The sequence below is a fragment of the Archocentrus centrarchus genome, chromosome 16 (genome assembly GCF_007364275.1).
Source record: "Archocentrus centrarchus isolate MPI-CPG fArcCen1 chromosome 16, fArcCen1, whole genome shotgun sequence".
Classification (NCBI taxonomy): domain Eukaryota; kingdom Metazoa; phylum Chordata; class Actinopteri; order Cichliformes; family Cichlidae; genus Archocentrus; species Archocentrus centrarchus.
In genome coordinates, this window is record NC_044361.1 from 29,848,150 (window position 1) to 29,875,258 (window position 27,109).

Here is a 27,109-nt window from a genome sequence, read left to right on the forward strand (position 1 = left end):
ATTTTGTTGGGAAATCCAGTTGATTTTACTTTCATTTCGATTTACTTTCATGTTGTCTAGGAGGTAAAACATTGTGCCGTGCCAGGTCTAGAGGCAGAAGGGCAGGTGGGTGCTGACAGAGACGGGTGCACAGACACCATGAACAGAGAAAAAGGAGCCAAGACTTGCCAAGCATACACAGACACCAGCAAGCCCCCAAATGACACAACATATGGAGTACAGCTGAAAAATCCCTCCACCCTTCTCCACCCACCATCATCTCAGCGTCTTTTCCTGCCACACAGCAGCTCTGTGAAAAACAGGCACTGAAGCTGTGATTGCAAGTGGAGAATCTGAATATTTTTGCAACAATGGCAACAGTGTTAGGCATCCTCCGAAGACAGGCTAAATCATATCCCGATTCATACAGAGAGAAGCTCTGTTGAAAACATTTAATTTGTATAATAAGTGAATCAGTGAAGCTTGTTACCAATAACATTTTTTCCCTGCAGTGTCAGAGAAGGTGAGACGCCGTCTTAAGAAGATCGAGGGTATGCATGAATAGCAGAAAGTGAGTGTTGTAAGATTTATTTGTGATGTGTGTTACTCTTGGTATAATCAATATAGTCAATTTGCTGTCCTCTACAGCAGCTGTCCACCTCTCAATAATGAGTCAGAGGCCAGTTACCATCTAGATGACTATCCACCCGTTCATTAAAGGTGCACTCCTTGTCTACAGGCCAAAAAGGAAACAAGGGAAAGAGGGCTTGACCTTGACTTGGGATTACTCCATTTTTATCAAGGCAGATTTAACTGGAGGGTGAAAAAAGCTTTCTAAATCCTGTCTTTGTCAAAAAAATAAATAAACAAAAAAATGTATAACATTTTCAATAATTCAGAGAGAAAGTTGATCATGGCACAGAAGCAGTCTTGCAGATCAACTATCACAGCTCTACTAAAGAGCTCTCTGTCTTTTTAGTTCTCTCCATTCCTTTCCAGCCTTATTCCTCCCATCCCCACCTCCTTCTCCTACCATCACAGTTCTACTTAGTGGAACTCTGTGGTAAAAGCCTCCAAAACTTTACCACCAACCACGCAGCAGAATAGCTATGACTGCAGGACACATCCAGTTGTGCAATGTGCAGCACTGGTGCTACCAACAGACTCTGTGCCCACAGTCATTCAGCTGACTCACATGCTCTCACAATTATGAAGCACTCAAAGCTGAACCACGTTGAAGCAACTTCCTTCCTGCTGGCTTCCTCTCAGGAGTTCATTGTTGCTTCTGCAGAACAAAACAACAAATTCATCCTCAGATTTTTAAAACTAAGTTATATATCTCTAGAACCCTCAGTCGGCAGCTGATGCATTCAGTGACACCATTATGACCAAATATAGTTGCTCATACTGCTGTATACACACTTCTATGTGCTTCATCACTGATGGGGGTTTTTTGTGCAAGAGAAATGCTTGTCACCATCTGTCATCTCACACAAACACATGGACAAAATGGCTTATGGTGGGTACAACAAGAACATGGAAACAGCAAAGGTTTAACTATTTCATCATAAAGATCGGGATTCCCCCACAAGGTTTGCAGGCTGTTAGTTAAATTAAAATTAAATTAAATTAAATTAAACTGTACGAGTGTAATATAAATGCACTGGCTGAACACTAACTGGGAGTGAACTTGTATGCTTACTGCTAACTAATGAGAGTTTGATAAAGTCATGGCATGGCAAGAGTGGATTGATCATTATGAATTCATACATGATTTTGTGCAAGAAGAAGCATTAATCCATTAATGTAAAACCACAGGAACCTATCTGAATTAAGAGTATTTCAACATTTCAGTCCTCATGAATAATGAGTTATTAATCATGTTCATGTCCTGTTGAAGAGCGGCAATATGAAAAATATAAGAAAAATGTGCAGTACGTAAAAGCAGTAAGATGTGGTAAAATACACATCTATCATTTTAACTAACTTAAGTATTCAGTGGGGAATTATTTTAAAATTTACCTACAGTTAGACATGAGAGTAGTTTGTTTTTGCTGATGCACTTCATCTTTTCAGTATAAATGGTGTAATGGATGTGTTTAGCTTGCTTGAATAGCAAAAACAATGTGAAGAAGACAACTGTGGATTCATTACTCCTTTTTTACTTTCTTTCACTTGATGGCCAAACTTTGGTTTCTTGGCCTGTGTAGACCCAGACATACTGTGGCTAATTAATCCCAGACGCTGAGCCAACCATAGAGGGATAGTTTGGGACAGTACTATGCAAAGTAGAATCCACAGCACTGAGATTAATCCTGACAGGTGACTGGGCCCCCAATACAAACCACTGTATGCCCACTGAAAGCAGCCACAAGTCACATTTGTTTGGAATATCACAAGCAATATTTGCTGAGTGCTCCCTTTTCCTAATTGGTATATAATTTAAAGGAGCTATCGCAGTGGTGTCATTAGTATTTATACTTTAGGCCTTACAGCATCTTCTCATCGCATTTTTTCTCATTTTGGAAAGCCTGGAGAGAGGGACAGATTGCATGTAACAGTCAATGTTCAATTAGTTAAAAGATGAAAAAAGCCAGGCCCCCAAAAAAAGCCAAAATGAATCAAATCGCAGGCTCAGCATGCATGGTGAAGGCAAGTCTCTATAATGAATGTTGCATGAACAGGAGATGGATTGGAGGGCTTGCTAATTTAGTAATGTAGAAACTAATGGCTTGCTTCCTCTTGTATACTCTGCCATTTCTGTGGTTACCTCACTCAGCAGTGTTTTATATTTTGACCATTACTTTTTTGGAGGAAACTGTGTGTGTGTGTGTGTGTGTGTGTGTGTGTGTGTGTGTGTGTGTGTGTGTGTGTGTGTGTGTGTGTGTGTGTGTGTGTGTGTGTGTCTTCTTTCCCCTCGCTCCCTCTGCTGATTGTTATTCGTGTTTCGGAGGCAGCCTGAGCCCTAGAGCTCAAAGAGTTCAGTATCCACACAGTTATGAGAGAACAAATGAGGAGGTAGCAAGAAAAGAGTAGAAATGGGATGGACAAAAAAAAACAGGAATTCATTGAAATAATTACTAAGTCAATGAATACCAGTTTATTAATCTAAACAAGGCTCATGTAAATTTGCATAAAAGTTGACACAGTGCATCCATCTGGAACCTGAAGTTGCTGTAACAAAAGAAAAAAGCCGCTTCAATCACTCTATTTTTAGCCTTTATGACATTCAAACTTATATAATTTCTCTCAGACACTATTATGTGTACATGTGTGGTTTTGTCTGCTATCACAGCCTCAAGTTTAAATAGTGTGCTTCTTAGTTATTCAAGCTCTTTATCCTCTGGCTATCCACCTGCAACACATTTAAAAGGGATTTGTTTTTTGGTTTTTTTGGCTTTACACCTTTTTTTATAAACAATAATAATAAAAAAAACACTTTGATATTGTTTGTACACTGCCTTCAGCTGTCTTTATCTACATTTTTTTTCACTGTAATGCTACCATGTTTTAAAATAATAAAATGTAATTCCCAACCACCAATTCTCATGTGGTCTGCAACATCAGGTTTATGGTTGAATTCTTTAAGATATAAACATGCAAAACAAATGCTCGAAACCATACTGAAGATTACAAGGCTGCATATATTCTCACTCTTTATCTCCCTCTCAACTCATACATGCGAACATGCCGGCACACACACAAACACATGCGCACCTACACCTACACACAACCACTGGAATATCCACTCTGGCAAATACTGTTTACTGATATGCGGATTGGGTTTAAGAGCGGAACAGTGAGCATTTCAATCTAAACAGTAAACACTCTTAATTGGATTGTGTGCTTATGTGCTTTGATGTGAATCCTCTAAGGACTGTATATTATTAGGCCTAATTGATTCTGATACATATTTACACGAGTTTAGAAAATCACCCCCTCCCCTCCCAAATATGAATTTAAAAAAAAAATTGTGGTTTCATCAGGAGTCTAATTGGTTTTCAACCATTTGGCTGAAACTACCATTACTCAAACATTGTGTTTCCGGTGTCAGAGTTCACTTGACAGTCCAGTGAGGCTGCAATTACACTGCAGACCTCCTGTTTGTCACAAATGAGGGTCAGTGGAGGTGATTTGAGCCAAGCAAGAGGGCTCACCATCAACCTGAGGTTGAGAAGTGGTGCACTGGACCTCTTTTGCTGACCTTGAATACCATCACTTGCCTACAGAGAGCGTGTGTCAAGTAAGCCAACCTTTTACACCAGATATAAGTCTTTAAAGTCCCTAGAAATGTCAGCCAACACAAGGCCAATGCAGTCACTTTGGTGATGGATAAGACATCGCCACCAAAGTGTGTATTAGACAGTTTGAATGTCTGGCTGTGTGTGTGTGTATTGGGGCCTGTGAGCACTACAGAAATCCACAGGTCAGACAGCAAAGTTCAAGACCAGTCTAGCCCATATTTAACACTAGACAGATGGTCTTCCAAGTGCAGGCGCAAAGGATTAGGTCTGTAGGTTGATTGAGGGTTTGTGCCACTTTTTGGCACTGCTCTCCTCTGGGTGACACTGCGATGGAGGAAATAACACAAGCTTCTTGGCCAAGCAGGCATTCACATCTTTGGTTTCACATCACCTGCAATTTGAATTCCATTACTTGCCGTGCCACACATCAAATAAAGCTCGGTCCTATTAATTACCAAAGTATGGGTTCAGGGTAAAGGTGAACGTGCAATTACAGAATTAAATCAAGGCCCTGTTTAGCTTGTCAGTCCTGACAGAAATAATTTGGGTGAATTATTAAATGCTTCCACCGCTCTCAGCTGCTTCATTGCCACCTCAGACATATCAAGCAGCGGGAATCCAACCTCTGCTCTTTCTTCTCTAAATTAAAAATATTAATTGCGCTTATTTTAAAGCACAATTAATAGATTGTTGCGGCTGCATGTACACTGTGTACACTTTTATGTGTTGTCTATGCTCTTTGAACCTTTTAATGAACAAGGTCAAGTTTAATGAGATCATTCTAAATCAGTGGTGTTATAGTGATCCTGCAGACACTGTATATAATTAACATTCTTTTAGGTCCAGTGAATTAGAAGTTTTAATTAGCTACTGTTCAGATAATATTAAATTCTGAGGTTATGCTATAATTGGCATGCTGGAATTGCAAGAAGGTTTAAAACTTACATTTTACGATTCAAGCTTATGTTGCTGTGTGATAATAAAAGTCTACCAAATGTAGCTAATCTATGGTGTCAGAATGACCCCCACTCTTTCTTTAAAGTATGTGTTCCTTTTCCCTTAAATGTAAAATGTCAAAATGTTTTTGTAGAGTTCTGCTGCAAGCAAGCGTTTTAACTAATTTTCTATAATGAAGCAATTTCCCAGTGGCTGACTAGATTCAGTGGCTGAGTTTTGGTCTCTATGACAACCAGCTGTCTGTAATTAGTAAATCAAGCCAGGGTGAGGCTTTAGGCAGTCCGAGTGGCTACAAAAGAAGTCAAGTGGCAACTGTTTCAGTAATTGTGCTGTCATGAAGGTTATGTGGAAATAACTGCAGGAATGAGTGTGCTTCTCGTGGTTTTTCTCAGGTATTTAAAGCTTAAGGTTTTCTGTGGTTAAAAAAAAAACAATTATAGCTGCTCTGAGCTGTGCTATTTGGCTTACTGTGTTTTTGTTTTTTTTTGTGTGTGTGTCTTTTCCAGCACCATTGTTCTCCACTCTGTGTCAGCTGGTGGTGCCTATTGTGCTAAAACAGCAAGAGGTATGTAGTGCACTTCAATGGATGTTACTGCTTTTTATATAATTACCAATTAGTGGGTATATTTGACATTTCACAACAGTGAAGCAGAAAACACAGAATTGCTTTTTTTTTCCTTTTCCTTCTTGTTTCTGCTGTAGCTCGTGCAGCTGCCTTGGGTTTGGATTATCCCGGGGTTCATGGAGCCCCTGATCTCTCTGGACCAGCTCACCATGGAATTCCCCCTCACAGCCATGAATGGGTTGAGACTGAACCAAACATGGTCTCCTCTCAACAAAATTGGCCAACTTTTGATAACATGATGCACAAAGAAGCTAACCTCGGGATATCTGACGGAGTCATACTGAGCCACAGCCCTCACAGACCAGTTCAAAGCAGACACAGCACCAACTTGGTGCACAGCTTTCCCAGAGGACAGTCGGTTAGTAACCGCGAGTCCAGTTTTAAGGAGGTCAAACACTTTGCCCTACCAAGACTGGCTGAAGCCCCTGGCCAGTTTGCCTTTGTGAATGGGGATCCTGAAGGTCACTCATTTGTCTATAGTGAGCGTGATGTTGTCGTTGATGACTCTGTCCCAAATAGGCATGGCACTTCTCTCCATGCACTCCCCGTGCCCCAAAGCTGGGGTCATGGTGCTTACCAGAGAGGTCTAACTGCATATGGGCTAGGAAGAAACGTTCCTGTTCTTGGTTCAAATCGCTTTCTTAACAAAGGCCATGGAGCAGCAATGACTAGCTGGGGTTCTCCTGTGTTTGGTAGTTGGCGATATAGATTTCCTGGCCTCAATGTCAAACAGTTTGTTCAAGGTAACCCAACCCCTTGGTGGTCTTACAGAAGCAAAATCAGATCCCGTTAGACTTATTCAAATGAAAGGGTCTGACATGAAAGGGCCTGGCATATAGCTTTGCTGTCTTGTCAGATAGTGTCCCTTTGACAATTTCTTAAAGTTAAGAGGCAGGCATTTTGTGCAGGGGGGGGATCAGTACTTTGACTGGAGAGAGAGGATGTCCAATTTATCTGCACAAGCTCCTACACTGTAGCTTTTTCACCTGTAACTCCAAAACAAGTAGCATTACATTCCCTATTGAATATAAAATTTAAAAATGGTTGATTCTCTGCATCTTTTTTTCCTTTCCCTGCCCCCCCTTCATAAGCCATTAACTCAATGTGACCTGGATGTTACCAGAGTGCCATCTGTTGGTTCTAATGGGTAGAGATTCTTTTGCTCACATTGTTGTACACAGGTGCTGCTTAATAGAGGGTCAGCCTCTGACAAATCCATAATCTGTTTACAATCTGTTTGCAAGTACAACTAGTGACTATGCTAATTTCTTCAAATAGCCTTGGTGTTTCAGTGACATCTTACACTAGTGATCTGGCATCCCTAATAACAGTTAAAATTCAGTTTCAGATCTTGACATTTGATATTCTAAAAACTGCGCATTTATCTTTGTAATGATTCTTTCACCAATGCAGAACATGATCTGGAAGTGCAAATAGTCTACACGTGAGTAATTAAAAGCTTCACATTTCAGACCCTTGTCTTTATTTATTCACTGAAAGGGAGTTTGTGACGTGGCAGGGTGAGTAAGGTGATCCACTGATTGACCCCTAAATCAATCAAGAGCCTGAGAGTGAGTTGGGTATGAGTACTCAACCTGAATGTAAATAAGAAAATGAATGGCATAACACAATTAAGCAATTCACTGTTTATGGGAAGCAGGGAGGACGATGATCAAGAGTGTCTATATCATAAGGACCTCACACTGGCTGGAAGAAGAGGACCTTTCAGCAGCTGCAGAGAGTGAGTTTGAAGCCCATCTGGAAACCTGACATTTGCTGATGTTGGGCTAAATTCAAAGCCTACAAGTGATAACTAAATCTTGCAGAAAATATTTTCGATGACAAGGAAAGAGGACAAAAAACATGCTCTGATATCCTGTAATCATTTGCTTCCTTAACCTTGATCAATGGCTTAATGACCCATTCTACAGCTTTAAAAAGGAGGGAAAAGGTGAGAGGAGGTGCAGGAATTAGCTATGTATAAGACTGTGGACAGTAAGGACCCACTGCCAGCAGCTCGCTGTCATTAAAGTAATATGGCTTTCTGAATCTCTTGACAGAACTTTCATGCAATACAGTTTCATTTAGCTTTTGTAATAAACACAAGCTCTTGTTTAAATTAAACATGTCAAATTTATGACCGGTTATAGTTTGTGGTGTTCTATTTATTCTTACATGTTCCAGGAAATCACTGAAATGCCAATTTTTTTATTTTTATTTTTCTCCCCATATTTCTAAAAATTCTGCTGGTCTACACTGTGAGGAGTGAAGGCTCCAAGGGAGACTTAAGTCAACACCACCTTGACAGTCTCAAACACAACTAAATAGGCTCTTACTGCCAGGCTCTTACATCAAAATATATTTTACACATTTTCATTTGTACACACTGTAAATATTTGCACTATTGAATTCATACACTCCAACACTCCATTCCTTACTGACTAGACCACTATTGTGCAGGAAGATTTGTCTGCAAACCAGGCTAGACCAGCCTTGTCGGGCTCTTCATCATGTCTGCTAGAGAAAGCATTTCTGCTGGCCTGAAAAATGTACAAACGCTAAGGCACCGCATTTTCCCTCAGAATCCTAAACAGTACCTACAAAATGAAACAAAACTTCAGGACAGTTTTGTATAATCATCTTAGCAACTATAGTACCAGTCATGTTTTGACTGGTACTGTAAATTGGCACATTTTGGATTTTAAATCATCTGTTTGTAATTAATAGCTTGTGTATAAATTGAGGATATTGTAACTTTCACAATATACTTTCACTATATAAACATTACACCAATGTACCAAAATGCAAAGAGCTTTATAAATTAACTACATCACTCTGTGGTGAAGGCCACTTCATTTTAGGACCCAAGACCTAAAGTGATCAATAATTTTTTCTTAACCTTACTTAAATACACTTTTGAGTTAAATAAGCACTGCTTTGAGAATTGTTCTTTATGCTGTTTTCTACTTCTACTCCTCTGTTTGAGAAAATGATACTTTTACTCAACAAAATTTATTCAGCAGATGTTAATGCTAAGATTTAGTATTCCTTCTTTCATAATCATCTCTTGAACCCTCAGATTTATCTTCAGACTGCAGTGAAATCTACAGGCTAAATAGACATTTTATATAGAAAGGAGTACCCTAGTAATACCCTATGAGTAAGCACTTGGTAACAGCAAGAACCCTTCGGCAGAACCAGGCTCGGGGAGGGACGACCATATGCTGTAACTGGTTGGGGGTGAGAGCAAAGAGAAGAAAGCAAAGGGGGAACAGGACAAGAGACAGACTATGAGAGAGAGAGTTTAAAAATTACTAATTAAATGCAGTAGTGGTGTATACTGGGGAGCTGGTTCCACAGGAGAGGTGCATGATATAGCTGGAGGTTCTGCCTCCCATTCTACTTTTAGAAACTCTAGGAACCACAAGCAAGCCTGCAGCCTGAGAGCGAAGTGCTCTATTCGGACAATATGGCACTATGTGGGCTTTGAAAGATATGATGGGGCCTGATTATTCAAGATTTTTTATGTGAGAAGACTTAAGATAGCCAATGAAGAGAAGCTAATGTAGGAGAGATATTGTGTGTGTCACTCTCTAGTCCCTGTCAGTATTCTTTCTGCAGTGTTTTGGACTGAAGGCTTTTCAAGGAGCTTTTAAAGCAGCAGCCTGATAATAATGAATTTTGATATTCCAAACTAGACGTAACAAATGCATGAACTAATTTTTCAGCATCATTCTGAGGCAGGATGTTTCTAAATTGAGCAATATTGCACAGATGAAAGAAAATTACTCCAAGACTTCTCACAATGTTACTGTAAGCAAAGGCAGTGCCATCCACAGTATTACCAAGATTTTTAGGATCATGTACAGTAATTGATTTGTTTCATCTGGCTTCATAGGAAAATATAGCTTGGTATCCTCTAGATAATAATCAAAATGTTTGTAGAGGAGGAAACGTGTATAACAGAAAAAGTATTGGTTCCAGCACAGAACCCTGTGGAACTCCATAACTTTGTGTGTGAGGAAGGCTCTAGGAAGGTGATATCCTCCCAGACACTCTTTATTTAAAAGAGCCAAAGAAGTCTAAACAATTAGGTGTCATTGCCCTATTTTAATTTAGCGTTATCTTAAAATATTTCAAATATTTCCCTTTGTTGAACTACTTTGTTCTGCCTTTTAAGTCCCACCACTGGTTTATCTAGGTCTGGCAGGTTTGCCAGGTCCTGAGTGTGTTCTACTGCACGTTGTGACACACCTCCTTTAAAGCAATGCTGACTGTCTTCTGTTACAAAGGTTCAGTAAATAAGAACGTGTATGCGCTTGTGTGTTTTGAAATGTGTGTATTTCCTTTTCGTGTTTCTTCCTCTCCTCTTGTTGTCTCACACAAGGTTCTCACTGAGCTCACTATAGCCTGTCGGCACAACTGACCTGTGGTAAGGGGGAAATCAATAGTCAATTCCATTTTGCAGCCAGCGTGTGACAGGTACTAGATAGGAGTGGATTGGGTGCATGTAAGGAGCAGGAGCGTGAGTTGGAGCTTGTCTGACCCTCTCCTTTCTCTATCTTTCTCTCTCACACACACAGTGTCTCACAGGCTCACTCAACCAGCCCACAAGGTCGACAAAGCAGTGTAGTGCCAGAGGCCACGCTCAATAGTGTAACACAACTCAGGTGTGTATACACACATTAAACAGTGTGAATGCTGAATGTGATTATGTTATGAGTGAAATACGTAATAAGTACCATGAATGTGCAGAAAACATAACTACAAATTTATGGAGGCACATTCAAATTAGTGGGGATGCACCAATTTTAAAACTGGTGGGAGCAATATCATTGCTGAAGACTAAAATAATTTAGTTGATAGCCAATACTGACAATTTTTTTTTTGTTTATTGTTACTGTAACACATTTTAATATAATACAGTAACAGTCAAAGGTTTAGACACTCACCCATTCATATGAATGAGTGAATGACTGTAATGTTTATGAATATTTTTTTTTTCAAATTGTTAAAATTTTATTTGTGAACAAATTCATGAAGTCATTACTAGTTGAAGTGAAAGGAATACTCGGCTCAACAGAGCTCTGACTCTTGCTCAGCCTGGCTACAGTGCTGAAAAGAAACTTGGGGTGGTTCTTATTTTCTTCAATTAGTGATGAATAGTAAGATGCCTTTGCTTAACCGAGGGCTAAATGAAGATCTTCTAAATTAGTCAGACACTATTTCCTCTCCTGCTTACAGGTTATCTGCTTTAAACTGCACGTTTGTGAGTTATACCACAGAGTCAGGCACTTCTGATTTGAGGCTTTCCTTTTTAGAGGAGCCACAGTATCCTTTGACTTGAATGCCTAAGTTGAGCCTCAGACCAGCAGCTTGGCTGCTGTATTTTGAAGATATTTATTTTGAATGTCCATTCATTAATTCTTTGCACTGGTTCTTTCCACTTCCATTAGTTCTCTTTCAGCCTCTTCCTCAGAAAATGAAGGGCACTTAGCTTTTCTGGAGGTTGATATTTTAATGGTTTGAATTTTTCAAATGAACTGGAGGTAAGTTCACTTTGAAATATATTTATAATAGACCCTTTAATAAATAATAAAAAAAAAGAATGAGAACCATTTTATGGATTTTTTTTTTTAATTCATGGTGTTGTGATTCAGTTCAAAAGCAGATCAAAATATGGAAGACAAAACAGGCAGATGTAAGGGTAACAAAAAAATAAGCTTAAATAACAGAAGCAGTTACAAAGAACACACACACACACACATATCCATATATAAATAATCAGTAAATCCCGCATTAACACAGGTTCACAAAAAAGTTTAAAACACACAGAGAGTGACAGAAAACAACCAGAGCCCAAACCAGTAAACTGGGAAATAGAAATCAATACGACAGTGGAGAATAAAACAAAATCAGGACAAGACACAGACTCACACCAACTTACAGCAAAAAGATGAGGACTTTAAATAACAGAGAAAAAAGAAAAGAAAAGAAAAAAAAACAGGAAGTAAAACCAAAAACTACAAGAAAAATAGAGAACATAATGAAAGATTAAAACCCCCACCAAAACCAAAACCATAACAAAAAAACTTGTCTTGGTTCTTAAATTATTTTTCACATATTTGTTTTCAAGATAATTTACAGATAATAGTGGTATCTTGAAAACAACAAGGAAAATTAGCTTTTTCAGCCAATTATCAAACAAGTCTCTTAAATTTTTTGACCAGTTTTTTGTGCATATATTACTGTTAAAAAAAATATATAATTTATATACATTAAAGGAACACTTTTTAATCAGTGCACTCTTCTGGACAGAGATCTCGGCTGTTGTTCCAGGAATCTGCTGGAGCCATTCTCCCAGTTTGGGGGTCACTGCTCCGAGTGTTTCGATTACCACGAGGACCAGTGTTACCTTCACCTTCCACATCCTCTCTAGCTCTTCTCTCAGCACTTGATATTTATTGAGCTTCTTGTGTTCCTTCTTCTTGATGCTAAATGGGCCGGTTCTTATATAACGTTAGAGGACTCGAGCTTGGAGGACAAAGACCGCCCGCATGCTTTCATTCTGTTTCACTGTGAGCCTGAATTGTACCCGTTGTCAGCTGTACCCGCATTGTGCACAGATTACTTTCATTTGTATAACAAATTGTTAAAAATGAGAAGGTGAGTGTATCTTAATCGTAAGAGTTTTCATTGTTAAACTAAATTTCATCATTCTACATTTTTTCTCATTCGACTACAGTGTTACTATCTTGTTTTTTTACACTGAAGATATTTGAATATTTCATGTTACTTTTTGTTTCTTGCATGTACTTCCCATTTGAAATCCCCGTACAACATTTCCTTGAGATCTAGACCTGGGCTTAGACTAAGCAATTCCAATTTCTTCTTTCAGAGGTTCACTTCCCATTCAACTTGTCTGTGTAGGTTCTCAGTAATCAAGGTCCCTGGAGCTTGAAAGATCCAGAGACTCCCATTCAACTTCAAATTTGATTTGAGTGACTGTAAGCTTCCTCATCCTTAGGGCAGGACAGCAGTCCACCATGATGATTATCGCCCTCAATTATTATTATTATAATTGGACCAAACAACCCAGTCTTGAATTTGTTTGTCCAGAGCACATTATTCTGAAAAGCCAAGTCATTTTCTTTATGTTCACTATGATTTTGTTGACAAAAAACAGTATGTCAGGTATTTTTTTGTATATTTTGGCAATAGAAAATCTTAATCAATGCAATCACTAGATTGCTTAACTGGTATGTTGAATTTGACTTACTGGGCTGACTGTAGTGCTGGGATGTTGTTTGAACACAGGGTAGTTCAGTATTTCTATATTTGAATGTGAGCATTCATGATGAGCAGAAGTCGTGATTACAGCAGTTGTTATTGCAGTTAACTACAGTAATTCACTGTATAGAAACAGATAGCTGTGAGATCATATTTCCAGCAATGACTAATTTGAGCTTAGTCACATCTCTAATGTGAATAAGAATCTAAAGACGAGTACAGTACAAAACCTGTAATCAAACTTAGCAAAGCTTCATCGGTTCAATTTAACTTCAGGGCCCTCAGCTAATTTTACTGCTCACTGAAACATAGCATGTAATACCCAGTGGATGGAAACACTTCGTTCATTATTGCTGATTAGGGGGAAAAAAAAAGATCAAGCAAAATATGTCAACTCATGATAACCAGTTAATGTATTTTTAATTAATGCCTGCTTTTCTTTTCTCCGGTTGAGTCCTACCCTAAAACCTACCGCTGCATGCATTTAATTCCTCCTCCAGTGGCCTCGTGATTAACAGTTAGCTTACATTGTGCTTTTGAGGGCAGCAGAGTGACTGTGCAGGGATGCAGCTGTTGGATTAAAAGCTGAGTGAGTGAGCTTGCTGGGTCACATTGTGCACAATTTGAAATGAGACCTAAGTCGCAAATTCATTTTATAATTTAATAAGCTAAAAATCATGATATGGCAGCTAGTTTCAAGTGCCCTTCGGGGCAATCAGGGCACAGTTTACAATTCCATTTAAGAGCTTGTTCTATTACCATGCTTGCAAAGTCTTAGACGGGCTCAGAGAGGGAGACGACTGCATTTTGACACTACTTCAAAGGTCACACTCAACCTAGAGGGGTCAGCCTGAACCAGAATTATCACATTCTTCTTGCAAGAAGGCTCCCTGGAGTCCTACTGAAGGACATTTGACAGTTGCTGTATTAATGTCTTCGAGGAAAAGTACTGAAAATTCAATTCACTTGACATTTAACAAGTTTAACAACTATGAGTCGAGGTATAATGACTGTCCTTTTAACTCCATTAACAAACACAATGCAATATGGTAATGTGACAGAAATTAAACGGCCGAAATCACCTGTAAAGAATTTTGCTCTTTAAAAAAAAAAAGAAAAAGAATTTGAGCAATGTCAACTCCCTGCTCTTCCGTTCTATAACTGGGCCCCATCAGTCACATGTTTCTTCTTGGAAAATAGCACAGTTTCACAAATGCAAAACAAGGATGTTGCTGCCTCTGCTGCTTCTTGGCCGAGACACACACACACACGCACGCACACACGTCCTCCAATTTGAGCTGCTTTGAGCCACACTGTTTCATCTGGTGCTATCAGGGCTGATAAGAGCCTCTTGTCTTTCTGGGTCTGCTGCAGCTGCTGTGTGGTGAGTGGCAAGCCTCTCTGATGGCTCTCCTTTATCTTCACATCAAGCAATTTGCTGCTTCTTTCATTTTGATACTTGTGCCAGACTGAAAAGGAAAACTTTGCTAAACTTGTTTCTGAATGAGGTTAAAGCTAGGTAGCTGCATCCTCATCTAAGTTATGGGCCACTCAATTTATAAAAAAAAAAAAAAAAAAAAAAATTAAGTCATCTTTAATCCATGTTTAATCTGATTTTCTGGTCTCTCAGTATTGTAGATGAGACATTTATCATCCTTTGTAGTTTAATACCTAATAATTCCAGTTCACACCCTTTATACATTTAGGATTAAATAAGCAATACTAAGATAAGATGGTGCTTTATAGTCCTTGAAGCTTATTGTTTGAAACGTTTAAAAATAAGTTATTGGACCCTTGCATAATGCTCTTTGTTAAACATTTGTGCAAGGGCCTTTGTTAGATTTAGTACAGTATATGGCAATAATTTTCACATTTTTTATGATTGTAATTTTCTTCTGACCACCAGGGAAACAGTCTTAGTATTTTATTGTATGGAAAACATGTTCATGTTCTGACCATTTAAAAACAGGAACTGAAAAAGATTGGTCTGGGATTTTGGATACTGTTTACACAAAAGGTCACTATGTCTTAACCTCCACGGTTAATTAAGTTCAGGGGAAAAAAGTAAATCAATTCCTTAACTCCTCTTTAAAATAAATTTTTAAAACACAGTACATAGTGTGAGAAATAAAACCAAAAAGGGGAAATAGTGGTGAGTCTGTCATTGCATACTTTGTGAAGGATATTGCCAAATCCTTAAAGTGGGTGTTCAGTAAATCTGAACAGCAACAGGAAAAAGAAATCTACAGAAGTTGTAGCAAAACATTTCTTTTAACATGGAGACGGGGCTCACTGAAACACAACACTAAATCTACATAATGTATTCGCATCTATATGTTTGCAACATAATTGGCCAAAACACAAAGAATAGCCAGACTTCATTTATGCTGCCTTTATTTTAAGTATGTCATATTTTGTTGTTGACAAAATATACTCCAAGTCTAATATGGTTTTCTGCTCTCCACCAGCTCTCTCTCTCATTCTCTCTGTCTTTCCTTCAATTGCCTTTTGTCAGAGCCACAGGCAATTACCTATTAGTAGTAAGCAGAAATTCTAAAAGGGAAAGCACAGGAAAATGGGGGCCTTTTTGCACGATGCTGATAAGAAAAAGGGGAGAAAATTCCATTTCTCTCTCACTGCAAAACGCAGACTTCACCAAATTGTTATTTTGGACTGAGGGCAGTGATCGAACAGTTTGAGTGATAGCTGCAAATTATACAAATTTTAGGTTCTACTTCCTCATCTTATCGAGTTGTTACAATTTGACACTCTAGACGTAACATTTCTGGCCAAAGGCTGAATGTTATTCTATACCAGAAATGCCTAGGATAATGGAAATCTAATACATAATTTAATGTTGTCTTTAGCCTACAGAACAAATTGAATTGGACTCTGAACAGTCACTTGTTGTTGCCAGCGTACCACATGTTAACCTGAGGAACTGTGAATTTCTCAGTTTATTCCCAGAATCAGGCAGGTTGAGTGTTGTGAGACCACAGGAAGTTTCTCAATGTTGTGCCACTTAGTGGTTCTGGGTACATGTCTGTATGTTGGTGAGTCACGCACGCTCACACATAAAATGTCTTGAGCCACCACTCATTTCCTTGTATTTCACTAGGAAAATGGCTGTAGTGATTTACTGAAATGTGCAATCGTACATGTAAATACAGTATATAAGGCACAAAACTAACAAGCTTGAAAGTCAGTATTTTGTATGAGCACCTTTATTCTTCAACACAGCCTGAACTCACTTAGGCAGCTTTCTTTAAGTAGTCTTCAGGAATAGTTCTCCGGGCTTCTTGGAGGATATTCCAAAACTTTTCTTTGGATATCAGCTGCCTGGTGTTTCATTTTCTGTAAAGATGATCCAACACTGGGGTCCAGGCTCTGGGGAGGCCAGTCCATGACTGATAGTGTTCCACTGTGTTTTTCCAGGTATGTTTTTGCTGCGTTGGCAGTGTGCTTGGGATAATTTTCATGCTGAAAAATGAATCACACCACTGGCTGAAATGCAGCCCCAAACCATGACAGAGCCTTCACTGTGTTTCACAAATGGCTGTAAGCACTCTCTCCTGACCTCCTCAGTACATAAGGATGATGATTTGAAGCAAAAATATCAAATTTGGATCCATCACTCCATAAGACCTGTTCCCACTGATTTTCAGTCCAGTTCTTGTGTAATGTGGCATACCTCAGCCATTTCTCCTGTTTCCCTTCCTTAAGAATGGCTTCTTGATAGCCACCCTTTCACTGAGACCATTTCTGATAAGGCCTCAGCAAACAGTAGATGGATCAACTGAAAGGCCAGAGACATGTCTCAGGTCCTGTGTCAGCTCTTTGCTGGATTTCCCCAATTTCTAAAGGACTTTCAGATACTGCTCATCTGCTATAGTCCAATTTTCTCATTTTTATTTTTTTTTTAAGGACAAACTACACATACTGTTGAGACATGCTAAGTTTTCAGCTAATAGCTGTTAGAAATCTCCTTGTTGGTGCAAAAATAGTATGTTTTCCTTGTCAAACTGTGTTATCGTTGGCATTTTTCATAGGTCAAACTAAAGAAATGGGAACAAATTTTGTGGGTTTTTTGCAACAGGCTGCTATCAAAAAAATGCCTAAAGATACAGTTTAAAATTGGTTCTCTGCTAAATTGTCTGGTATGTGTAGACAGAACACTGGTTCATCCCATGAGTTAGGTGACTTTTTATGCTTGAATAGTCCACTGGTCAGTGTCAATTGTCGTATCAGACAAAATAGCATTCCTCTTAAAATGGCCATCACTGGACTGAAAAAGCAGCCAATGTCCAAAGAAGACTATTGTTGTAGACCATACAAAAAAAAGTCTGGCTGCTTTGAAGCAAAATCATTTTCAAAAATGAGGGGTGGCTCAAGACTTTTGCATGGTTCTCTATCTCTGTGAGAAATGTCCTTCTTATGAAGAAATAAGGGTAATCTGGCATACTTTTAGATAATATACAAGAGTTTTTGTTTTTATGTTGGTTCTAGTATTTAATGAATATGAATTTAGCATGTGCTGATATCATTTAGAATTACTATTAGAACTAAATAATAAATTGAAAACTTTCAACAATGTCTTAACATGCTGAACAGTACTTTGATCTTGCAGTAACAAAATCACCTTTCCTATGTGAAACATTATTTTGAATGTGTTTTAAGGCACATATGCGTGGCTTGATACATTAAATGCTGTAAAATACATAATCACATGAATATGTTTCACAAATTTTAAAATTGTTTGTATTGTATGGTGCTCAGTATGTGAGTCAATTATATGTGCATTCAATGTCAAGGAAAGACTGTATTCCATTGCTTTCTGTTACTCAGGTAAACAATGCTTTAGTACTCTAAATTATTTGTATTTCCTTCCATACAGTTACTGTACAGTTACAGAGAGACACATTCAGACTGTGATGGCATGTCTGGGTCTTGTTGGTGAAGCTTTGTGAACCAGAACGAAGATTTCCATGAATTTTAAACTTCCACGAATGTAATGGTGAGATCCTTAACTTATTCTGCAATTTAAGAACCAGACTGTAGACTTAATATGTTGCAGTATGTTGGAGAAAGTAAACAGAAAACAGACTCTAAAGAAAAATGTTTTTGTAGACCGTTGCAGAAACAAAATTATTTGTTTGTCGCTGCAATCAGTTGCTTGTGATCAATCTCCGTTTCAGTCACGCAGGCCTACAGATCGGTCAGTGACCATCTGGCAAACAGCGGTCACAATTGGAAAAATGTGAATTCCCTGATGAGCTGTGAGTGATTGCTGGAGGTTGCTGGCAGTTGCTGTGATTGGTAAAGCCCCATTTACGCAGGCCTAGAGACTGGTCAATGACCCCCTGGTAACCATCACTCACTCTAGAAATATTTCTGTTCCAGTTGCTTGAAATTTGTTGCAAAGAGGTGTAGATTGCAGCACCCTCTTTGCAACAAATTTCATCTGATGACAGCCAGCAACCACTTGCCAACCAGTTGGGGAATGCATGTCCTGAGACCCAAAAGAAAAAATGTTTTGATATTTAGATTTTTTTTTTTTTTTAGATAATTTAAGTACAGCTCGTCAGGAAGAAATATCAATTTTTTTTTCAGAATTGTTATTTATTTTTGTCTTCTGTCCCTTGCAGCATCAGGTCTTGTTTGATCACTGAATGATGAGCTGTAATGTAATGATATTCTTTCCATTTTTTTTTTTGTGGATTTCTGGTAAATATTTATTTTTATTTCATGAATATTAAAACAGCTAGATGACAGAAATTTTAACAAATAATCACAAACAAATTATTATTTAACAAATAAATCTAAAAATCTAAATAAACAAATAATCTCATAGTCTAGCTTTTTTTTTATTAAACTTCATTCAGTGCAGATAAAACTCACCTAAAACTGGTTTGTTAGGTCATGTCATGTCAATAACAATGATCATGATCATGTTCTGACAGAGCGCTGAGTGAGGCAGACAAGATTTTACTCAGAACTGTGGAAGTGGAGTGATACTTAGTGCTGTCAGGAGATGAGGTGGAAGAGGGCCAGGCATTAGAGCAAGAAGGTGAGAGCTCAGAGGAGGGCATACTGGCTTTTGAGGAGCCTGAAAAGGAGCAAAATGATTCAGTTCAATTCAATTATATTTATATAGTGCAACAAACAGTCGCCTCAAAGTGACTGTTTTTTTGTCATTTTGCTGTGAGACTTGACACCAAAAGTTCATTATGGTTAGGAAGTATTGTGTAAGGCAGAGCTCTGAAGTTGTGGGCTCTGGTTTCTCAACTGTCATACAAGACACCGGCGTGTGGAGGGAATCATCTTTCCATGGCAGCCTTGTTGCATTCTGTTTAAGAGAATTAGTACTTTTCAAAGGGATTTATTCCTTTTTTCCCCCTTATCAGAGACATTTGCTACTTTGATGGACTGCCTAATCTTGAAGAATCTGTCTCAACTTATTGAATTGGCTATAACTAGGAACCAGTAAATTCAGATCCTAGGTTATCTGAATCATGCAGTGAACACTGATAAGCTGAAGAACATTTTGGTTCCAGAATGCTTTCGGTTTTAATGCTGACTTCAGAGATGAGCACCTCCCTCTGGTTTGTGTGCCCAGAATTTTCCTTTTTCCTGAATCCTTGTTGCTTATTTTCTGTTTGATGTAATCAGAGAACTGCCCGTTTGGTGGTTGTGGGTAACGTTGTCCTGGTTTCATATTTTGTGCAAAAACACAATTTCAACCCAATATGAACGTGGTAATAATGCTGGCTTCCCTTGCAAGATGAGCACCTCCCTCTGGTTTGTGCACTCTGACATTTTTTTTTCTAAAATCTGGTTCCCTATTTTGTGTTAGATGTAATCAGAGGACCACTCAGTTGGTGGTTGCGGTCAGCATTGCCCTGCTTTCATGTTTCATGCTAAAAAGAAAAAAATAAACAAAATTTCAGTATGATTGAAACTGAAGTGTGTGTGTGTGTGTGTGTGTGTGTGTGTGTGTGTGTGTGTGTGTGTGTGGTGTGTGTGTGTGTGTGTGTGTGTGTGTGTTCATTGAACTGAGAAGGTTCTTAGTTCCCCCTCTAGATATCTTAATGTCTAAAAACCTCAGAGCCCTACATTAAACAATACTGGACAGTAGGTGCTGTCACATTTTCCCTGCTCAGGCTCCTCAAAAGCTGATGTGTCTTCCTCTGATTTTTTACTTTTCTGCTCTAATGTCCGGCCTTCTTCCACCCCTAACAGCAGTAACACTGACTCCGCTTCTATAATTTTGTCCAAACTTCTTCCTGAAGTATGGACATAGGTTGAAAATGTGAGATAGCAAGTCCTGTGGTCCATTACAAAGGGCACTGAATAAACATCTCGATTTGGAAGGGGTAAAATTACACACACACACACACACACACATATATCAGGCCATAAAATGTCGAGGCTGCAATTCCCATGATATTGAAAAGTTTATGTGCTCTGTTAGTCCAACCCTGACAAATGTGGCATCATTAGCAAGTCCAGGATCTCCCCTTTACAGTAGGACCCATATGGATTCCATAAATGGTGCTTGATGTAGATGTCTGACTCCTGTTCCCAGCAGAGGACAAAAATGTGTTTCTGGGTCTTAGGAGAACATTTTTCCCTGGTGTCCAGTGTTGTTGCCAATCAGTCTCTAGGCCTGTGTGACTGAGGTCTTATTATTCATGACCATTAAACTGTGAATTGCAAGCTCAAAAAAGTCCAGCTATGTTGTAACAACCAGCAATCAATATTTCCCTCATTATTTAGAATAGTTTCAGCCCTTTTATTTAACAGGGTAACAATGTAAACATTTTAAAGACATTTACTGGCGATATCTGTTTTGTTTTTCAGCAAGCAGAGCTTTAAATGTCACTTCCCCCATGTAATGTTGCATAAATGTGAACCCAAGCTGCCATGAGCGTTGACTTTTATTTTTCCTGAGTGTGTCAAGTGTCAGCGTTCAGTTTTGTTCTGTGCTCCACAAACGCAGACAGCTCTGCAAATTTTTTTCACTGCTAGAGATCTGGGAGGCAGCAAATGCACAGTGTGTATTCTAAAATATTATGCATTATGGAGATCACATTCAAACCCTTGAAACACCGTGCTGATGATGTCTTTGAAGCGGCAAACGTTATCAGTCTCAATTCCTCCCTCACACAATGCACCTTGGGAAGAAATAGCAATTCAAATATTGTTTTGACTAAGCATGAAAGTTGGTAATTTACCAATAATGCATTTCATTTTGGCTGCCTAACAGGTTTTATCATCATGATATCCACATGGGTGTCAGCGATTGTCACGCTGATGACATTTGTGAACGGAGTGAAAAATGGTAAGAGTTGGTGTCAGGATAAAATGGAAATACCTAACCAGCAATTACAAAGACATTTTCTTACAACTATTTTGTACCCTTTGCCTGGAATATTTTACCTTTTAAAAGACTAAGCATTTATAATAAACATCTTCACAATCTCCACATTTTTTTGTGTGATTTTTAGAGGATGGCATACAGGCCTGTGCAAAGGTCCACACATCTAGCTCAGTGGTACCTTTGGGATCCCCCGTGACAGCTACTTGTGTCATCAAAGAGGATTGCCCTCTCGTCACTGGACAAGCTTTTCATATAGAGTGGCGCCTTGATGATAGACTTATTCTCAGCAGTTCTGAGACCAATGAGAGCAGCAGGGTTTCCAAGGCTGTTATATCAAGCTTCAATGAAACCCGAGCAATCCTCACTTGCTGTATCCAGACCTCTCCTCCTCAAGTAGTCGCAGGCGTGGAGATCCGAGCTGGATGTGAGAAACATTGATGGTTCTTTTACATAATTTGTACATTGACCAGATTAACTTCCCTTCCCTAACAGCTCCATTTAAAAAAAAAAAAAAAAAAAAAAGCATAATTTTTTTCTTTTCATCTTTAGATCCACCAGAAGTACCACAAAACCTCAGCTGTCAGACAAACCTCACCACCCCTCTTACCATCACCTGTAGATGGGACCCTGGGCAGCGGGAAACCCACCTGCCCACACAGTATTCCATCCATACTGAAATATGGTAACAATATGGAAAATATGGAAAACAAATACAGACAAACACAGATATGAAATACAATGAAAGGCATGCGAAACAGCAAAAAAATCGCATTGGTGTCGGGAATGCCTTAAGTGTCATTTACGCTTTGTCTTTGTGGTTGCACAACTGTGTTTCCTGCAATGTGATTTCATCATTTCAGGGATGCAAATAAAAAGCGTTCTTATGAACTGCCAAAAGGAGTCCATCACTATACCATCCCTCGCCCTGAGTTTGTGTTGTACTCTGACATGAAAATATATGTGAAAGCTGTGAATGAACTTGGAGAGACAACCTCAGCACCGCTCATTCTAGAACCCATTAGTTCAGGTGAGAAATATATGAATAAACCACTGAAATGCTATTTATTTTCTCCTTTATTAGCATCAGGCAAGGTTTATTTGTTTGGGGGGGGGGGGGGGGGGGTTGTTTGTTTGTTTGCTTTTTTGTTTAAATTCAAGGTCTTCAATTTCCTTTCACAGGCTATAATCCTAACGACTTAATGCTTTTTTAATGGAAAATGTGCTCTTTAAACATTACCATTTCGGATGAAAAAACAATTGCATTTATTGCACAATTAAAAGAAGATTAATTTTCCTGAGTTGCAACATATATATTTTCTCTAAACATAGCTAGAAATGACATACCACTTGGCAGTTTTGGGGAGGTATGATACACACGGCCGTATTTTTGGCATATAGTCAGTGTTTACAATGCAACCATTTTTGTGGAATAACTTGAGAAAGGGTTAAAAAAAAATAAGCTTTTTATTTGGGTTTTTTTTTTTATTTCTTTTTTTTTCATTCAGGTTGTTAGAATAGTACATGAGGGTTATGGTAAGACCTTCAGGACTACAAGAAAGTAATGTATAGGAGGCAATGAGGTCTGGTTAATATGTTTTTCTGCACATATTAGTGAAGCTGAAATCAGTGGGAAAAAAATGTGTGATTTTGTTTTCTTCACTATTTCAGCTAAGTTTGACCCACCCAAGATTTTTCAAGTGATGTCTGAAAGGCATCGCTGCCTGAGGCTGAGATGGAATTTGTCCCCACACCAGCTCTGGGTGGGGAGTAACAACATGAACCTGGAAATCCGACTTAAGTCTGCTGACAGCTCCCAATGGAATGACCCAGTGAGTTCAAATCAACCTCCTGTTTATATGAAGTGAAGATTTATCTTGCCTAACATTTGATCCAGTAGCAATGGACTTCCATATGCTAACATTCCCTGTTTAAAGTTTACATTGTATATGTCAAGACTCCAATTTGTGTCCCTGGAACACGTGCCAGGTCTTCGCGCGAAATGCTAAACCATCAAGGCCTGTTGACATATGTGGCCTCCTGCACTGGACTCAGTACTTTGCTCAGATTAGAGTCAGATACCAGCAGAGCCCCTGGAGTGAATGGAGCAGCAGCCAGTCTGGTGTCACCTTGGAAAGCGGTAGGCCTGAGATCAATTCAGACTGACACAATCACTCACTCTAACACTTTCCAATCTGTTTCCTTTTCTTCCATTTCCTGGTCTTTTCAGTATATGCTAATGTCATGTTCTGCATCTGCCATTACTTTTTTTTTTCTATAGCACAGGTTGTATCGAGCTTTGTCGCAGTGAATCCATAAACCTGTCTTTTATGGAAAAGTTTTACTTTCTAAAGAGTGAAAGGAGAAGTGCAGGCTTTTGGCATGCAACATGCTGACAGGCGTCTCTTTCTTTTTAGCTCCCACTGGAAGCCTAGACTCATGGATGAAGATATCTGGGGATCATATGCCCAAACAACTCAACATAAGCTTGTTTTGGAAGGTACACACATCACACACATTGCTTGACATCTGTCACAAATTGATCTGTTTTGTCTTATAGTTCAGGTGGAGTGTGTGAGGTCTTCTTTTAAAATACCTTCTTGCATTTTTTTTTTCTTCTGTTTCAGCCATCAAAACAATTTCGTGCCAACGGCCAAAATGTGTTATATATCGTCTCAGTGCGAAAACTGCCAGGTGAAAAGGGACAGGTGTGCTCTACAAGGGAGAATTACTGTACTTTCCAGCTTTCTGGGAGAGCAAAGAAAGTGTATGTGAGAGCTGTAAATGCAGCAGGGATATCTCCTCCCACTGAAGTTTGGATTTACAAACCTAAAGGTAACTCAGTTAAAGAAACAAAAACTTGAACATTTTTAGAAAATGATTCAGATGAGATATAATATATAATATGCATTATGTATTTTTCTCCATAGCTCATCCTGCGGTATTAGATGTCACAGCAGTCCCTTATGGAAACAGTTCATTTCTTGTCCAGTGGGAGAGCATGGTTTCTTTAGGACTCACTGATCATGTGGTGGAATGGAGACCTTTGTTAAAAACAGACCTCTCCCTCATCCGGTTTGAAATTGCTCAGCAAAACCTATCCAGCATCGTTATAACAGGTATGTTTTATAGTACTTGTGTTTGGCTTTGCTAATCAGATTATTATCCTCTACAACAAGAATTCAAACAATCACGCTTGTGCAAGAGCTTCTTTTTCCCGTACTTAACCTGCCTCTACATACTGTTAGACACTTGCGGGCACTGATCCACTATAACCTCTTCTCTCTCATCAATAGGCAGCTTTGAGCCCTACAAGCCTTATGGGATCTCTGTATATCCAAGGTTTACGGATGGGATAGGCCTTCCTAAGACTGTTAATGCCTACTTGAGACAAAAGGGTAAGTCACCCAAGACACAAAGAGGCTCACACAAGCAAGCAGAGGTGTGAACCGGACCGCCTCAACTTTGAAGAAGTCAGAAGAGTGTTGAGTTACAAAATATATATTGTGTAATCTTTCAGAGAACAGCTGATACATGATGAAATAATGCCCTCTTGTGGAAAGAAATGAATAATTATTTTTACTGTCCTATTGGACCTGGGCTCTATTAATAATAATAATAATAATAATAATAATAATAATAATAATAATAATATAATGATGATGATGATAATGATAATACATCTTATTTGTAAGCACCTTTCAAACACCCAAGGACACTTTACAGAATTAAAAATAAATAACTAAATAAAATAATGTCTAATAGCTATCTCTGTTTCTGCTAATCACTCATGATTTTATTCTTTTTAAAGCTCCATCCATGGTTCCAAAAATACATGTTCAAAAGACCTGGAATTCACGTATTGAGCTTACCTGGGATCAGATACCATTAGACCAAAGAAATGGAATTATCCAAAACTACACAGTCTTCTACTGGGATCAGAAGGGACCCATTAACAGTAGGTTAAATAACTTAATTCTACTATAGTACATGGGATATTTTAACTACTCGATCCCCTCTGATGTCTGACTCTTCTTCAGTTGTGAATGTAGACCCAGAAGAAAGAAGCGTGATCCTCAAAGACCTCAACGTGTATGATGCTTTCTTAATGGTTAGAACACTCGGTGGGAGCTTGAATGGGTCAATAATTCATTTTGAATTTGAACCCTTTGGTTAGTATCATCATTTTTTTTCTTTACAGAAAGTTGACATGAACAGAACACGTTCTCTCAGATCAGATGTGACGTGTTTTTCTTTTCTTAGATGCAGTCGCTGTTGTGATGATTGTAATTGCATCTGGTTTGGGACTGTCATTGTTGATTATTTTCATAGTCCTGACTTGTTTCTCCAAACAAAAAAGGTAAGATAATGCCCGCACTATTTTAAGCTGTAATATTGTTCATTCTTAAAACTTTTATTTATTTTTTTATTTATTTACTTCAAGGTTAAAGGGGTTTTTCTGGCCAACTGTTCCAGATCCAGTTAACAGCAGTATCCTAAGATGGGCATCAGAATCAACACAGGTGCAGAAAGTGGACATCCACCAGAGCAAGAAATGAAACAGAAATGATTTTATACGTTCTATCATGCAAAGTTTTTGGTTAAAGCTGCAAAAATCTGTAGTTTTATTAAAACCAATATGTAGAATATAAAGAGGATTAGTGGTTTCCATTTCATTAAAAAAACATAATACAGTGTGTTATTCTTCACTTGCAGTATACTCATCCATCATTTGACAGCGAGGAACCCAATCCAATATACTTGTCCCACCTCAGCTTCTTGGACCTCCCTATGAAATTAAGCAAAGAGGAGGATGACCTTTGGATAAAGAGTGCAGAGGAGACCAGTGACCTGGGAGAGTCCATTTGTGGTTCGCCGTTCATCACCGAATACTCTGGCTCAAACAGTGACTCGGTCCCCTATGCTACTGTGATGTTCTCTGGTCTGTGTAACAGCCCACCACCCAAAGAGCCTCACGTCTACCTGCGCTCTGAATCTACACAGCCCCTCTTAGAGACAGAGGAACCTTTCACTCCAAAGTGTTACCAGAATCTGGTGAATGATGGGATGACAGGGAAACAGTGTTTTTTTGGGCCAAGCCACGACTGTGCACCCAAAGAAGAGACAGACCCAAGCGGCCTTTGGGAAGACTTTCCTTTTCTGCGAGCATTAACCATGAATGATACTCAAAATGACTAAAACAGCATTGTAATTGTAAGTGTAACTGCTTTGTTAGAGGCTTACGAGAATCTATGAGAAGTGAATTTAATGCGATAACTTAGCACAGAACATGGCTGTAAATGTCATAGCTTCTAGCAAAATTTATTAGATTGAAATAAATCATGTGGATATTTAATGATTATAATGGCAAAGCTTTAATATGCTTTGTAAATATGCCACCTTTGCAGAAAGTCTTTTTTTTGTTGTTGTTTTTTTCACCTTAAACTATGTTGTAGAGATTATATTCATGTGGATTATATGTGAACTCTGATTAAATGTCTTACATCTTGTACCATTATTTGAAACATATAAAAATGCAGAAAATGACTGTCATTGATTTACTCAATATTAAACTCCACATTTGCTACCCCCCGTCCCGCAAAAAAAAAAAAAAAAAAACAAACTAAAATGCTTTAT

At 38.6% G+C, this 27,109-nt stretch overlaps 2 protein-coding genes across 4 annotated transcripts; both read left to right on the forward strand.

Annotated features, from left to right (window-relative positions):
- The first annotated feature begins 521 nt into the window (after positions 1-521).
- LOC115794939 (uncharacterized) lies at positions 522-7,289 on the forward strand. 2 transcript variants are annotated; one of them, XM_030750651.1, is made up of 3 exons: positions 522-550; positions 5,687-5,745; positions 5,883-7,288. In XM_030750651.1, the coding sequence occupies exons 1-3, from the start codon at positions 537-539 to the stop codon at positions 6,596-6,598; spliced, it is 789 nt and encodes a 262-aa protein (XP_030606511.1). In that variant the 5' UTR covers positions 522-536; the 3' UTR covers positions 6,599-7,288. The 2 variants fall into 2 exon arrangements, with proteins under 2 accessions (XP_030606511.1, XP_030606510.1); XM_030750650.1 differs by lacking the exon at positions 522-550 and adding an exon at positions 5,529-5,572 and having other exon boundaries at positions 5,883-7,289.
- Positions 7,290-14,349: 7,060 nt separating this feature from the next.
- LOC115794546 (colony stimulating factor 3 receptor) lies at positions 14,350-26,936 on the forward strand. Of its 2 annotated transcripts, none has more exons than XM_030750112.1 (17): positions 14,350-14,479; positions 17,990-18,109; positions 21,362-21,436; positions 21,603-21,899; positions 22,025-22,157; positions 22,336-22,502; positions 23,144-23,304; positions 23,462-23,612; positions 23,890-23,972; positions 24,100-24,307; positions 24,403-24,591; positions 24,769-24,870; positions 25,284-25,430; positions 25,513-25,644; positions 25,736-25,832; positions 25,917-25,995; positions 26,189-26,936. In XM_030750112.1, exons 3-17 carry the CDS (start codon positions 21,373-21,375, stop codon positions 26,669-26,671), a joined length of 2,493 nt encoding a protein of 830 aa, XP_030605972.1. In that variant the 5' UTR covers positions 14,350-14,479; positions 17,990-18,109; positions 21,362-21,372; the 3' UTR covers positions 26,672-26,936. The 2 variants fall into 2 exon arrangements, with proteins under 2 accessions (XP_030605972.1, XP_030605973.1); XM_030750113.1 differs by having other exon boundaries at positions 25,949-25,995; positions 26,189-26,237.
- Positions 26,937-27,109: the final 173 nt, after the last annotated feature.

Excerpts from the sequence above, each read along its gene's own strand:
- LOC115794546 (XM_030750112.1), top strand. The coding sequence starts at position 21,373 with ATGATATCCACATGGGTGTCAGCGATTGTCACGCTGATGACATTTGTG. Across the intron at positions 24,308-24,402 it reads TTGGATTTACAAACCTAAAG|CTCATCCTGCGGTATTAGAT; the intron begins GTAACTCAGTTA and ends TTTTCTCCATAG. Across the intron at positions 25,833-25,916 it reads TGTTTCTCCAAACAAAAAAG|GTTAAAGGGGTTTTTCTGGC; the intron begins GTAAGATAATGC and ends ATTTACTTCAAG.
- LOC115794939 (XM_030750650.1), top strand. The coding sequence starts at position 5,544 with ATGAGTGTGCTTCTCGTGGTTTTTCTCAG. Across the intron at positions 5,573-5,686 it reads CTTCTCGTGGTTTTTCTCAG|CACCATTGTTCTCCACTCTG; the intron begins GTATTTAAAGCT and ends TGTCTTTTCCAG. Across the intron at positions 5,746-5,882 it reads TTGTGCTAAAACAGCAAGAG|CTCGTGCAGCTGCCTTGGGT; the intron begins GTATGTAGTGCA and ends TTTCTGCTGTAG.